We start from the raw sequence: 16,456 nt of genomic DNA on the forward strand, positions 1-16,456 counted from the left end.
TTGTGTAGTTATGTATTTCTACTCCTAACCCAACTCCACAAATAAACATGAGACAGGATACACAGGAAATAAGAGAATCAGGCTAATGCAAAATTATGGCTGAATAAAATAGATGTTTCAAAGGCTTTTTATTCTTAAGTGATGCTCTTTGTCTGGTCACAAATTGTGATGAAGATATACATGAAAATAAATAAAACCAATAGGCTACAAACGTTTTGCTGAATCATTATTTGGGGCAGGATATTTTTCACCATTTTATTCCAATACTGAGTGAACGTTTTTGTACTTCCACTTTAGAGTTTAGCATTTCAATATTTTAGCACAAAGCCCTATTAAGGTTGAAATACAGTACTTGCAGAAATACAAAGCTAGCCTCCAGCAATTAGAAAAGCACAATCCAAAAATGCCTAGTTGTGCATTTTACACAGATTTTAATATAATCAGTTTGACACAAAAGAAACAGGCTTTCGGAATCTTGCATTATTTTTAAAGAATATAAATTGCTATGGATAAAAATGACATATTCATAATACTATTTTGATAACATGATGACAAAACATTTACATGAACAAAAGCCACAATGTCAATTTCCTTCTTTCATACAATTAGGAACTTAGGTGGTCTGAAATTCCTCTTGTTTCTTTTCCGAAACAGTCTTCATGAAAATGAGAAAAAAAAACACCCAGTGCATAAAATGCATCGTTCAACCCTGAACCTTAACAGAACAGGAAAAGACTGCCATCAGAGAGATACCATACTAAAATATCAATTATATTACACATTCATATGACTCAAGTTTCTCCCATCTGTATTCATCTCTTTCAGTTCTGGTTTCTCAAAGTCTTTTCTTTAATTACTGTAAACATCACAATCAGAAAGGAACATGTTGATAATGGAGCAATGTGATATCTGCTGTTCAGTCGCATTCACATCCTCTCATGTGAAGGTGGTCCAAAATAAACGAAAATAAAACCAATAAAACAAACGAAACCCAAAAAAGTCGAGTCAAAAACAGTGGCGGCTACAACCTGGGCTCAGCAGAGTCGTGCACCATAGCCAAAAGTCTGTTTAATGGCATGGCAGTAATACCTCTGCCAACCGTCTCGTGTTCTTTCCTCTTCGCTCTCGGGAACCCCCCGACACTCAATCTTTAACTCGGTCTCGTTACCCTTGTCTGTAAATGTCAATGTCACCGTCGCATAGTGCTCTGAAATGAGGACAGACAGCACATGAGCAACAAAGCAAGCAATGTGATTTTAACTCAATTTCAATCAGTGTAAAAAAAAGCAAATAATGTTTTCTTTGATATATGCATACATTTTTGGAAGTGTGTTGCATTTTTCTGATTTTAGAAATGTTGACATATGCATGTGAAATAGGGTGCCATTAGTGCTCATTCACATCATGATGGTGAGTCTCGTGACCAAAGCATATATACCAGACAATACTGTATGAACAAACTGAGCTGATGTTATTAATTTACAAAATGATAAGTCAGAAGCTCCTCACTGCAGAACGCGAGATCCAGGGGGCAAGGTTGGATCCAGATCCAGTCTCCTCCCATTGCATTGTGATTGGTCGACACAGGAGTAAGTCTCGCCCACTACGTTTTGATTGGTCGACAGACTTCTGCAGCAATTTTGCCACAACACACAGGCTGTTGCTCTACCATTTCCGCATCGAGTTGTAACTCAAGTTATTCTTTTGACGGAAAAACAAATTTGCTGAAGACAAACTTTATTTATTAACATTTTTAATAACATTTTATTAGATTTACGGTAAGGGTTTGGGTACATTTACATTAAATTTTACATTTCGCAGACGCTTTGGAAAGCGACTTGCATTGCATTATCCTATTCATTTGTTTGTAAGTATGTGCAATCCCCTGGGATCAAACCCATGATCCTGGCATTGTTAATGCCACGCTCTTACCACTGAGCTACAGGAAAGTACTTTTGATAAAGTATTTTAGTACATTTAGGGTAAGGGTTTGGGTCAACATATATTAAACTGTGATCATTCCTTACAGACGTACACTAAATTATGATTACATTGATAAGAGCAAACGTTGGCAACAACGGGTTGCAAATTAACTCTCCAAATTGCAGCAATATAAAGTGGGAGGAGTTGGATCTGGATCCAACCTCGCCCCCTGGATCTTGTGTTCTGCAGTGAGGACCATCTCTGATAAGTGGGGACAATTGTGTTCAGTAATAACAATGTTGGACTGGTTTTGACTCTTACCACAAGGCCATGAGTTAAACCTCCATTTCATTACTATCTTCTGGTCGGGTACCTGTCCAAGCCAGAGCACATCATTTCAGAATTCAAAATTAGTTTTAAAAAACATTCACTTAAATGCAAGTTTAGGTGAGCACTCAAAGGGTAGCTTCTGCCATACAATGCTTTACACTACTGGTCAAAAGCTTAGGGTCACTTGACCTAAATGTTTCCAAAATGATACTAAAACCTTTTAAATTGAAGGCATATTTTGAAATTAGTTCTGTTGACAAAAATACAATATTCACTTTTTTAACTACAAAACTAACATTTAATAAAAATATGTTTTTGAAATAAAGAAATTGAGAAAAAACTGCCAATAAAAGCCCAGAGTTTAGGCAAAGATTAATTAAACTGAAGATGGTCAAATTTTAAGTTATGTCTTATTCCAATTGTCTGATACGTCTACTAATAAGAAAGAAAGAGTAAGGGACTCTTTGATCAGGACAGGAGTGTATGTAAATGCAGACGTTAGTAATAATTGTGAAGTCTTACCAGCTCCTGGAACTCTCCATTCACATGTCCGTCCAACAGGCGGAATTTCCCACCTTTCTCTGGCTCAACCACAGCACTACTGCGTGTGAAAGCCTGTAACATCTGTAACACACATTACACACTTCTCAATAATACCATCATACATTTTACAGGAAATACCAATAAACAACTCACTTTTTTTTCTCACAAATTTTAAAGGGGTGGTTTAACTGTGTGTCATGCATTCTGACTTATTTACAATGTTAAACGTGCCGTCTTCTCATGCTTGACACGGTCAGCTTGTCAAAAAACGAGTTGGACGTATGATGTAGTACAGGAGTATTTAATTGAAGTTCCAAGAGGTCCGGTCTTTATATTTTCTTCCAAACGGAGGTCTGGACTCCGGAAAATGTTTTTTGAAAAAAAATCATATTTAATCAATTTATCCCAGTTGGATAAACTGAATATACTGTATAAAAGATATGAACTTTTTTCAGGCCATTTATTTCAGGATATTTTGATATCCACAGTATGTATGTATTGTAGGCTTTAGGGGAATGCCCTCTTAATAGAAGTCTGATAATTAATATTTGTAAATAAAAAAAAACTACTGATAACATACAAACAGCAAATGTAATGTAATTAAAATGCTCTCATCATAAACAGAAAACAGTTACTTACAAGTTACTTACTAAATTAGCCTTTCCATGCCATTCATTCCAGAACTACTTCTATCTTTAAATAATTTCCCAAATAGAACGTTGTTCATTACAAAATGCGACCCTGCTTGTGAAAACCCAGCAAAAGTCTTTTTACTGTTTTCTACATAACATCATCCAACAGAATATTCTGTGAAAATATAACAACAATATCTTCAATTGACTGAATAATGCCATTTTAAAGATTGAAATCTTAGTGAAATTAATGATTGAAATTCATCTTTGATGCTTGTAATCTAATGATTAGATTATGAGTCTTTAGCCTGGGTTCTCATGGAGTCACAAATGTTTAAATGCTGATCAATAATGCTAAATGTAGATTAAAAATAGGGATGCACCGAAATGAAAATTCTTGGCCGAAGCCGAACATGATGTGAAACACTTGGCCGAAGGCCGAATAATACCGAACATGGTTTTTTGCATTTCTTCTATTTATTAAGCCATTTTTTTCACTATTGCACAAACTGAATAGTCAAAATGTGCTTTTTATAATTTGTCTTGCTTTTCAATAAAATACAATACAACTTAATATAAAATTGAGCAAAACAAAGTAAATTCAAACAAAAAGATTGAGCCCTCTCCCTTCATGAATAGCCTATATTAATACGCCCTTTTCACAATGACGTCACTTAACTTCCGCCTTTTTGCAAAGCAGTGTATCATAACATCCGTCTTGCAACAAACAAGAAGAAGAACTACCGTTTTGCCGTCGCGCTGGAATACGCACTTTTCACATGACGTCACACATCTTCCGTTCTGCCGCGAAGCAGTGTATCGTTACTTCCGCTAGCACTCCAGTTCATAAGGTGGCGGTAATGCACCTATAAGCTGATTTGCCAACCGCCAGTAAAACTCAAGAAGAAGAAGTTACTTCCGCTAGCGCCTCAGAATGGAGTTTACCAAGTCCCTTGCACATCTGCCACAAATACGGCTAGATGATGTACAACGTTGTGACAAGCAGAGTGGGACGAGAGAGATGCTCGTCATCACTCGCGTCACCAGCCTCGCGCAGTTCCCTCACGGCCCTCGTCCCGCTCTGCTTGTCACAAACGTCTTGCGGACAAATTTGAGCTAATGACAAGATCAAAGCTAGAGAAAGGATACAAATTCTTCGTTGAACAGTACCTGTTTGATTATGAAGTGTTTTGTTTTCTTTTTGTGTTAGCGAAGGTGTTAGGATAAGTAGGAATACGTGTTCTGTCAGTTTTTTTCTCACGGTTGTTAAATTCCAGCGCGACGTCAAAACGGAAGTTCTGCTTCTTGTTCTTCTTGTTTGTTGCAAGACGGATGTTATGATACACTGCTTTGCGAAAAGGCGGAAGTTAAGTGACGTCATTGTGAAAAGGGCTTATTTAACAACAGTGAGAAAAAAAACTGACAGAACACGTATTCAAGTACTTATCCTAGCACCATCGCTAACACAAAAAGAAAACAAAATTTACCTTCATAATCAAACAGGTACTGTTCAACAAAGAATTTGTATCCTTTCTCTAGCTTTGATCTTGTCGTTAGCGAAAATTTGTCTGCAAGACGTTTTACATCATCTAGACCAGCGGTTCTCAATCCTGGTCCTCGCGGACCCCCGCTCTGCATATTTTGTGTTTCTCTCTTGTTTAACACACCTGATTTAAATCGCCAGCTCGTTAGAAGAGAGCTCAAAGAATGAATCGTTCCGATTGACGTGCTCCCTGACCAGTGTGTTCATTGCTCTCTACTCACTGGAAATCGGCTGAAGTTAATTTAAGAACACGAACACAGCATCCTCACACAGACAAAACCTACTACGGAAGTTTGAAGGGTTATTTAACCGTAATCTTGAGATTTGCGAAGTCACGCTTAGTGCCCTTTGGATGGAACATATACGCCCATTTCGAACTGGAATTATGGCAGAATATCTAGTGATGTTTACTTCGCAGGGCTCTTACGGGCATATTGAACAAACCTCCGAAGCGGTAGGAGAAGCATACAACATATGCAGAGCGGGGGTCCGCGAGTACCAGCATTGAGAACCGCTGATCTAGACGTATTTGTGGCAGATGTGCAAGCCACTTGGTAAACTCAATTCTGAGGCGCTAGAGCAGGAGTCTTCAACTAAAATTGCTTGAGGTCCAGTTAATGAACCCTCCTTACCAGCCGAGGTCTGGACAATTAAATACCTAAAAATATGAATAGATGTTTTTTTATATCTATACGATGGCATAACAATGTCTGACAACAATATAATGAAGGAAAATGTGCAAAATGCCCTAATCTCTAAACCTGCACTGAACATACATTCATTTCAACATTAACAGCTTTAAAAGAAAACTAAAGTGTTGTTTTCTGCTGAACTGAGATTAACAAATAGCAGCATCAAGTTGTGACTGGTCATCCTCTGATAACATTTCGGCTTTTCTTGTGGCTGTTGCAGCTGAAAGGGGGTTTGTGTCATATTTTATTTTAGTTCATGTCTTTATTTTCCTTCTAAAAGTGTTCACAGAAGCCTCCATGCACTCTTTCCCCATCAGTAAAGGGCTTTTTATGTTTTCCTAAAATCCGCTGTATTCTTAGTGAACATTCATATATCTGGTTGTTGGGCGGTAAGTGAGTGAGAGAGGGAGGACCCGATTAGATCGCTCCTACTGGGCTTTTAGCAAATATATTTTCCGTGTCCTTACCTCGGACTGCTGCGTGTAAGTTTCTTCAAAGTGTCTCTGTCTAATTTCATAATGCAGTTTAAGGTTTCCAATTTTGACAACCGCAACAGACTCCGAGCAAATGAGACAAACCGGCCTCGTGCATCTCGATGCAGGAAGAATAAATGCAAATCTCTCGACCCATTCATCTCGGAAAACATGGTTTTCAGCGTCAACTTTTGAAAAGGACATTGTTTTTCAGTCACTGAGAGTTACATCTGTCTGTGCGCTGTGCAGCGAGTCTGTCTCGGCTCTCTTCTCTCCACGACGTTGACGTCTTTACGTAGCAACAGTGCGCATATGTTAACTGTCCCTGGCGCCGTAGGACCCAAACTGCTACTGAGCGGACCTTGATGTGCCTGCTATACATTTGATTGCATTAGAAAATAATGTTAGGCGTTCATTTATTTATTACGTCAAAAGGCTTTGAGGTCCGGACGGACGCATCTCGCGGTCCGCATTCGGACCGGAGTCCGCTAGTTAGTGACCCCTGCGCTAGAGGAAGTAACTTCTTCTTGAGTTTTACCGCCACATTATGAACTGGAGTGCTAGCGGAAGTAATGATACACTGCTTCGCGGCAGAACGGAAGATGTGTGACGTCATGTGAAAAGGGCGTATTAGGCCTATAACTGACTGCTAAAAGAATGTAATGTAAGTTACTCTGTACCCCTACAACAAAACAGTTCATTAAAAACTGTCATTCCACATTAGGCCTATAAGCTAAAAATACAAATAAACTAAAACGGTTGGATTATTATAGGCTACATTGCAAAATGATTTGAGAAAAAAACAAAACATCCAATGCAAGCAATTCTCACTGATGCTTGACTGACAACCATTTCAGTTCACGTCTCTCCTCCAAACTCCGCCCACAAAAGCTGACTGTTCTAGGTGGTGCACTCGTGGATGCACAGAACATACTTTGACAAGTTGTTTAGTACAGAGAACTGTGTGCACGCGACCACTGTATGATGTCAAAGGATGTCGCGAGCGGCGGGGCTACTGTCAGACAGCCCGCTTCCGTCTGAAGTAAAGTTACCGACTGGTAAAGACGCTTTCATTCGGAAATTTACTTCCGTGCGGCAAGTCCCGTGCTGTGTCTTTCTCTGACACTTTAAAAACCTCCACACACACGCACTGCCAAAATGTTTGCGGCAGTAATAAAGCGCACGCGTTTCTCTCTCTCTCTCTCTGCGCTGGTTGCTGCTTTGATCGTATCACGAGTCATGTTCGGTGAAATTTATTCGGCCACTTCACAAATTCGGCCGAACACCGAACTTGCGTTTTTTGCTATTTTCGGCCGAACATTTTCGGTGGCCGAACATTCGGTGCATCCCTAATTAAAAACTTTATGGTTCATAAAATATCACAAATCTGGTCGAAAGGTTGGAGACATATAGCAAACAGTAAACAGACTGACAGATACAAATACTTACATTTACATTTATGCAATTGGCAGACGCTTTTATCCAAAGCGTTCAATCCCCCGTGGGATCGAACCAATGACCTTGATGTTACTTCAATATTGCAGCATTTTGTTTACTGTTGTGTGTCCATTTACCTGCTCTGCGTGTCAGCACTACTGTTGTTAAATAAGCATGTCTGGTGGTCTTCATGCTGGGTGTCTTTGGCGGGAGAGAAGCAGTGCGCACGGAGCGGAAGGGTTAAAACGAAGCGTGTTTGGCGCTAGATAAAGATATTAGAGGATATGGCGGCAAAAAAACAATTACATACATGTTCCTGAGAGCGCGTGTGATGTGATTCTCATGTGATATCTTGTGTAGAAGCAGTGAACAAACAAACACACCTCAACTTCTCTCAGTATCAGAAGAGTAACGAGCTGCAGCTACAGGACCACAGCGCAGCCAATCTTGAAGCAGCGCAGCCAATCTTTATGGTAGGCGTGTCTTCCTATCGCTCATCGGTTAACGCGTGGGCAGGCTATTTCTTCACGGGCCGGATCCGGACCTCAATTTAAACAACCAAAATAATCAAATGTTTCAAATGTCTCACCGTCCGGATGGAATGAAGCAAAGGTCCAGATCCGGCCCGCGGTCCACCAATTGAGGATGACTGACATACTATTTCTGTGCTCGATACACTTTTGTATAGGTTTCGGAAAGTTTTTTTCTTTGTCCCTTATTGGGCAATTCTTCTGAAAAAGCACGCCCATGGCCAGGCGAAAGAAATAGCCCGCCCACGCGTTAACTGATGAGCGATAGGAAGACCCGCCTACCATAAAGATTGGCTGCGCTGCGTCAAGATTGGCTGCGCTGCGGGCCTGCAGCTGCAGCTCGTTACTCTTGCAATACTGAGAGAAGTTGAGGTGTGTTTGTTTATGGATGGATGTTATATAAACAGTGGATATGAAGCTGGATTTGCAGATCGTTTGAAACTGATAGATGGAGTGGTCCCAGAGCTCCAAAAGATGCCGGACATGAACCGCATGCGGTAAGTGAAACCAAGTCATATGTCTGTGTTTTGTTGGCAATGGGTGCGCACATGCATAATGTAAACAACATGAACTTATAGTGAATCAATGCGATGATGTATTGTGAGCGCGTGATTTAGTTCCCCCGCCCCGCACACCCCCAGGAGGTCGTATTTTTCCAGAAATAATCGTACAGCTGTATCTATCTTTTATAAATGTGATCAAACTAAACACTCTTTGAAGACACAAAGTATGCAAAACTACTCTATAGGTACTAGGCTAATTTTTATCGCACGTAATATGAGTTGGAGAGGTCAGAAGCTTTTTTAGGTGTTGAGTACTGCGAAATATAAACAAACCAATTTGTGTTGTATTTTTGTGCATTTTACACAGAAGACGTTTTTCAATTCTGCTGAACCACTTTTATATAGTTTTTCTATGTAAACACGCTTTAGACGGACGTGTTTAACTGTTATGCCTTCGTCTCGTGCCGTTTGCAGCGTCTCTCTCTTTGCGCCATGGTTTTAATACGCTGTGTCAAGTTGAAATAATTTCAATTTTTACACAGCTCATCAATCTCAGTTCCACAGCAGTTGACCAAAACTTACTTCTTGGTTTAAAAAGACCCTGTAAAGCTCATCTGGTGAGGTGAGGAAAGTGTCCTTTAGTGAAAACTTGCAAGTGGGGATCTTCACCCCTGTGCTGGGAGGAGGAGCAGCAGCAGTGGATGAGCTGATCTAAAACAAACAATTACACACAAATGATAAGCCTTTTTCGATAGGCATGTGTTCTTTGTAATGATTTTTTATGTCGTGATGAGAAGTGCTTTTTTAAGGGCAGCCCTTCAGTAAGGTGATGGCATGGCAACTTGCCACTGTGTATAAAACTGTACCTGCATTTAAAATATTAGGACTCACCTGAGTTTTGTTCGACTTAACTGGTGCCTGGGCGTTCTGCTGTTTTGTCACACCATTGGCTGTAGGCAGAATCATGCCCTGTGTGAACTCTGAAACGGATCAGAATAGATCATGACAATCCACATCCCCACATAGTCAACGCAATAAAAGCACTGCTATTAAACCCCTCTCGATGATGATGATGAAGAGTGCTGTCGGATTGGTGTCGCTAACCTGTTTTGAGGAAGTCCACATAGCTGGCGAGTGTTAAACGAACTTTATCCGCTCCCTCCCTCCTCATCAGAGAGAGCAACGTTGTCTCAGGCTCATCTTTACAAAGACTCACGCTGATCTGTGTGCAAAAAAAACTTTAAACTGCAACAACTACCACCACCACTTACCCATGAGAAATACTCAGCATGGCTAGTTAACCAGTCACATTCAATAACAAACATGCAAATTATGCAATCTGCTGCTCCATAGAAAAAAAAGTCCGGCCAATTCTTCATTTGTACAATACGGAAATATTTCTCCCTTCATTTCTATGTCAACAGGCAAAATTACAAAATCAGCAGGGGATTAAATAATTATTTCCCTCACTGTGTGTATGTGTGTATATATACACTTAACAAAATTATAAACGCTCTTCAATGGCTGTGCGAAGTTGCTGGATATTGGCAGGAACTGGAACACGCTGTCGTATATGCCGATCCAGAGCATCCCAAACATGCTCAATGGGTGACATGTCCGGTGAGTATGATGGCCATGCAAGAACTGGGATGTTTTCAGTTTCCAGGAATTGTGTACAGATCCTTGCAACATGGGGCCGTGCATTAACTGAAAACATCCCAACTCTGCATCAACTCTATGCGAAGGAGATGTGTTGCACTGCGTGAGGCAAATGGTGGTCACACCAGATACTAACTGGCTTTCGGACCCCCCAATACAGTAAAACTGCACATTTTAGAGTGGCCTTTTATTGTGGCCTGCCTAAGGCACACCTGTGCAATAATCAGCTGTCTAATAAGCATCTTGATATGCCACACCTGTGAGGTGGATGGATTATCTTGGCAAAGGAGAAGTGCTCACTAACACAGATTTAGACAGATTTGTGAACAATATTTGAGAGAAATAGGCCTTTTGTGTACATAGAAAAAGTCTTAGATCTTTGAGTTCAGCTCATGATAAATGTAGGCAAAAACAAAAGTGTTGTGTTTATAATTTTGTTCAGTGTAATATATATACTGTATATTAGTGCTGTCAATCGATTAAAAAAATTAATCGGATTAATCACACATTTTTTCTGTGATTAATCATGATTAATCGCACATAACTATTATATTTTAAAATATACTTTTACATTTTAATAATTTCACATTTAATCTTCAAATTGATGTAGAAACAACATATTTCTTTAACAGCATCATTTTATGAAAGCTAGCATTTTAATATTAGTACTGTAACTGATGTCTCTATTAAATTGATTATTTTAACATGAATTATAGCCATTAAACAGTATAATTGAGAGCTCATGTAGGAAACATACAGGAATTGAAGGACGCTTTACAGTCTTTATTAATGCTAAATTATAAATTAAATGCAGAAGAATTCTCATTAAAGCTACAAAATCACATTGATTTCTTCTTTTATTTTGTTCTTTGATTAACATTAGTGACAGGAGTCAGAGCAGCACGTTTAAGAACGTGGACCCTTTAAGAGATGTCTCAGTACGCAGATCTGACCGTCACCGCACTCCCATTTTCACAACACTTTGCATTCATTTAAGATTTTATTTTACACTTTGAAGTCTGTGCTTAAGAAAATGCTAGACAAAACGGGCTTTCTGACATAATCTTGTGTGGTTTTATCCATTCAAGCGCGAAAGAGAACTTAACACGGATGCGCTGTCTGACAGAGATTCACCGACGCAGCCCTTAGCAGGTGACTGTTTACGCCAGTCTGGACCTCGCGTTGCGTTTTGCCGCGTCCCACAGTTTAGAAGCGGTCTATCTCCATTGAACGCGTCAAAGCAACTGTTTCAAATCGCGCTTAAGTGGTTTAAAAGCCTGTACACGAATAAGAGCGTGATTACATAATGTAACGCTAGACAAAGGATGTCAAAACAAACGGATGCTGCGTTAATTGCGATAAATATTTTCTCACGCGTTAATTTGAAAAAATTAATCGCATGCGTTAACGCGTTAACGTTGACAGCCCTAATATATATATATATATAAACTATTTGTAGTCTTCTTTAAAAATAAATAAACTGTTAGCCTGGTAATACCGATGTATAAAATACATAAAATTAGTTTAACTACAACAATAACTTACATCAAGATCATCCATGTCATTTTCATCTGAAAGGTTCGGAACTTCTATATTCCCCTTGTATTTGATTCCTGACTTTGATGTCCCTGTACAGATGGGGAACCAAAAGACATAAATAGACATTAATATTCAAGTTAATGTAAAATACATAGAAAATATTTATTAAATATGCACCCATTCCAACCACGTTTATTTTACCATAGTATTAGTACATGAAAACTATGAAAAAAAATGTATCATCAAATAAATCACATGAAAGTGAAAAAAACTGGAATTGTATTTTATCCATGTAAATATCTGTAAATTAACATTCACTGAAAATATAAGCTGCACCAACAATACTTGTTGACAGTAGATATAAGCTTTTTGATTGCACACGCCCTCTCTCAACTCTGGTTTCACCCCCTTCCAGAAATAAAAAAACATTTCCGATTTCTGAATTACGCTTGTTTAGACAAAGTCAGGCCGAGTACCAAAACAACCTTGTAGCCAATCAGCAGTAAGGAGCACAGTGCACAGGACGGACATTAGTTGAGCCGAGCGCTGAAGAAAGCGTAAGATGGGGGTAGGGGTGTGTTTGTTTTGGTGATTTGAACATAAACAACAGCTAAGAGAAATCAGACATCCCGCCTTTAAAGGCGTAGTTCTTAATTAACAGCTGCCACTAGCGTTGTGTTATAGATTTGCCAGGAATCGCTCAATCCAAACACGACGGTGGCCACCACAATACAAAAAGATGTCGTTCTCATGTTGACGCAGGGAAGAGATTTTGCAGGCATTAGAAAGACTGTAGAAAGAGCTATGACTTATTTATTACATGAAATAAAAGGTTTGTGGATTTTAAGTTTAAAAAGAAGGATAAAAGTCAGGCAGGAGCTAGGACATGTGTTAATATTATAAAGACTTTCCAGCAGAGACACGTTAGGACTAAGGCTTTTAGCAGATATGTACTCACAGATATCTATGGAGATACTTTCCAGCAGAGAGACACGTTGGAGAGAAAGATCATCACCTCCAAGGAGGTTGCTTTGATTCGGATCAGTGAGTAACATACTAACGTACCAAGATATGTTGTTGTAATATTAGCTGTGTGACGGAGAAGTTTTGAGCGTCATTGTTTATCTGGAACCGCTTTAATATTGTACTCGTCCAGATACTTGAGAGAGAGAGAGCGCGTTGGAGCTGAAACTGGAGAGCGAGCGAGAGCGCGTTTTACTCTTTTACTCAATGATGAATAAACTTTCAGTTAATCCGTGGGTCACATGCGTTCCGCACCGGAGAGCACGATCCGTACGGATCATCCAGCGATCCGTTTCACCACGATACCGCAGCGGAGAGGAAGAGAAAACGCGCGTTGTAGAGTTGTTTGTCCATTTAGGGCTGCTGTACAAAACATGGCGGTGAATCAAATGTATGTAGGGCCGCTCTGTATGTAGATATAAACCGCTTATTCTAAGGTATTACAAACTTAATAGTTCATTACGTAAGGTCTTTATACACCTCTGAAGAAATAGTTTTGTATATTATATTGTATTTCTGTCAATAGATCCTCCTAAAAATGCCGTATTGTTCCTTTAAGTGTCAGATGGCATGCACTATAGAGCATGTAAAGGACCAGTCTTGAAACAGACATTTCGCAGAGTAAAGAGACATTATTAGCAAACTTGACATCAGTTTCATACCTGTCCAGGTGGCCTTTAGATTCCATTCATAGAAGAAAATAAGTTTCCCTTTCCGGTTGTTAATAGATGCCTCTCCCTCCACCTTGCTGAACTCTGTGATCTCACACATGCCGTCGTCACTCTCCACCCGCAGCCCCATAAGTAGTTCCTTCAGCTTCTCTGATGACCAGTTTGTAGCATCCCTCTCCGTCCTTACAATATAACGAACACCCATCAATAATACTCCTTTCCTTTAGGCTTAAATGAATTATGATATATGTCATCCCTAAAGAAATTCCTTCCCTTAAAATTATTGGTTGTGACATAGTTGTACAAATGTTTCCAAAACATCCCAAGATTGACTGTAAAGTAGTTTACTAAGAATATTACATATTTTAGAAGAGCACAATTAGGAATACTTCCATTCGCTATAATAATTTCTATGACCGAGGTTTTAATCCTTGACATGATGTTTTCAAATTTTAACATATCGGCTATTCTCAAGATTGACATGTTCCTCACAAAAAATATACAGCTTTAATGTGTGTATTTAATGTGTAAATGGACAATGACACTTATTTAAAGATAAAAAAAAGTTGCTGCCAAACTCCAGAGCCTTCAAGATTTGTCTGGAATACACACAAAGACTACAATTGAAAGTAGCTCTAATCGACTTTCTTCCTCAAGAAAATTAAATGCCCATCCGGGCTGGAAGCCTTCATTTCCAACGCAGAAAACGTAACGTTAAGCGAATATTCCATAAACATGACAACTCTAGTAACAACAAAAGACAAGTTTATTATAACATTTAAAACTTAACCAAATCATATACAAAGACAATGGAGCAGGTCGAGATGAAAACCATTTCATGAACCACGCAAGTAAAAGCAGCATGGCATGATCAACTTGCGACGACGCTAGCAGCTCACACGCCAGACAGCAGCATTTAAGATGAAATAAACATACGATAACACTTATAACATCAAACTGTTTCATTAGCCCTAATGTTTCCACCGGTAGACGCTCTTTCAAATGCAGCCGACTGACACGGGACAGTCCTGTACAGTAGCCAGCGCGCTTTAGCATGTTAGCATCAAGATGGCTTGAGTGAGTGTGTGAGAGAGAGAGACACCGGTGTAAGTCGACAGAACACCGGCGGAATCTCACCAATGCCAGTTGTTGACATTTGTAGCATCCGCTCTCTCCTCCACGATCCAGCGAGGGTCTCCTTCTCCCCACTTCGCCATGTTGAATCGGCGTTAAAACAGATAATCAACTGAAATGAATGGAGAAGGCGGCGAAACGTTTCTAATACCGGTGAGACCAGCTCGCTTCTCGAAACCTCTCGACTCCTGCCGCTGGTTTTGTTGCCCGTAGAAATTACTGGAAACGGAATTGAGTCACACGCTAAGCGTTCCGTGCTAAAACCAAACCGTTTGGATAAGGTACCGCTTGAGAAGTTAGAATAGATGGAGTATTGATTTTTATTTTTGAAAAGTACCACAATTGTGCCAGTGGCATTACAATGCCAGTTACACAATGCGTGTACTGGTTTCATGTTAATTTATTGGAAAAAATGTATAATGTGGCGATCTGGTGTTTGACACAATGCAGAAATTCTTTTTGCTCTGTCATTTCATTAAAAGCATATTCTGGGTAATAACAATAAAACTTAATGCGTTGTCATTGACAAGCGGAAAAAAGCAGGTAGTCTTCGCAACACGTGAAAATTATGCAAATGACATTGCATTGGCTGTCGGGTTTGATGTGATCGTGATTCGTGACGGTCAGTCTCACATAGGCTGTGTCCGAAATAGCCCCCTATACCCTGATATAGTGCACTGTTTTGAGGGGACATCCATTTTTAGTGGCGTCCGAATTCATAGTGGACATTATTGAGTGCACTCATTAAATCCATTTTTTGGCTTCTGTTTTACGAGTTTGTCCAGTAGGGGACGCTGTACATTAAGAACCACCAGAGCAGACCTAAGAACAGATAACTTACCGTCCATCACGAGTTATGGTAAATAAACGTTTTTGTTATTAAGCAATCGTCCAATATATATCGTTTTTAAACGATTCATTGATATCGATATGAATTCATTTCAACGTCTTAACATATATGTATATGTAATTTATACTCAAAGACAATAAAATGTATACTTATTGACCAGGTCCATGTTCTGTCTTGATCAACCTTAGCTAACCACGTGTATGCGTAATATCTCTTACTCATTTTCATAATTATTTTCTTTTTAATTTTATTTTGTTGTCTGTCTCTAGCATATGTGGGATGGCCTTTTCTGATAAGATATTCTTCTGACCCTGTTTACTTGCATTACTACCGTTGGTTTATATGTATGTAAACCATTTCAATTTAGCTGCACACGTACTTTTATTTTAAGTTTTTTATTATTTTAATTCGTTAGTCATAGCAAAACTTCCTACAAAATGGAGAGCGCCATAATCAGAACTAACAATTAATAACAGGTGAGAACATCACAGTCAACATAATAATTAGCCAGCAAACAATTTTCTTAAATGTGTATTAAGAAAACAAAAGATCAATAATTGAGCACCAACAATAACAAACATGATCAAACTCACCCATATGGAATAAAATAAATTATAATATTATCTAATGTACATATGATATACTTTTTCGTTAAAATAGCTTAATGATCCTGATTAAAATGTATGTGCACCTAATGTGGGTTTTATCATGTTTGTGATTGTTAGTGGTTTGTGATGTTTGTGATGTGAGTGGTAGCGTGCTAATGAAATTTAAGTGGGCAGGTGATGTGCGTTAAGGTGATTATTGAAAGGCTGTTGGCGAGGCTGTCGGGAGCGCTTAAGAAACTTAGAATATACTGTAAGTTTGTTGTGGAGAAAGAGCTCTTATTCCTGACTTTCTTTATATATTAACCACGCATTAAATGCTGAAATATAAAAAAATCCCTGTGACACAGATAAACATAACAAGACCAA

At 39.1% G+C, this 16,456-nt stretch overlaps 1 protein-coding gene and 1 pseudogene across 1 annotated transcript; one reads left to right on the top strand and one right to left on the bottom strand.

Annotated features, from left to right (window-relative positions):
- Positions 1–111: 111 nt before the first annotated feature.
- Positions 112–14,859, bottom strand: ahsa1b (AHA1, activator of heat shock protein ATPase homolog 1b). The gene is made up of 9 exons (XM_057343447.1): positions 14,636–14,859; positions 13,490–13,680; positions 11,811–11,893; positions 9,711–9,828; positions 9,498–9,586; positions 9,189–9,317; positions 2,776–2,877; positions 2,245–2,296; positions 112–1,207 (listed from the first exon to the last, which is right to left on the bottom strand). Exons 1-9 carry the CDS (start codon positions 14,713–14,715, stop codon positions 1,035–1,037), a joined length of 1,017 nt encoding a protein of 338 aa, XP_057199430.1. The 5' UTR covers positions 14,716–14,859; the 3' UTR covers positions 112–1,034.
- Positions 14,860–15,266: 407 nt separating this feature from the next.
- Positions 15,267–16,456, top strand: part of LOC130560006 (alpha-amylase-like) — a 28,977-nt pseudogene continuing 27,787 nt past the window's right edge.

Source organism: Triplophysa rosa, linkage group LG10, assembly GCF_024868665.1.
Source record: "Triplophysa rosa linkage group LG10, Trosa_1v2, whole genome shotgun sequence".
In the NCBI taxonomy this organism is placed as follows: domain Eukaryota; kingdom Metazoa; phylum Chordata; class Actinopteri; order Cypriniformes; family Nemacheilidae; genus Triplophysa; species Triplophysa rosa.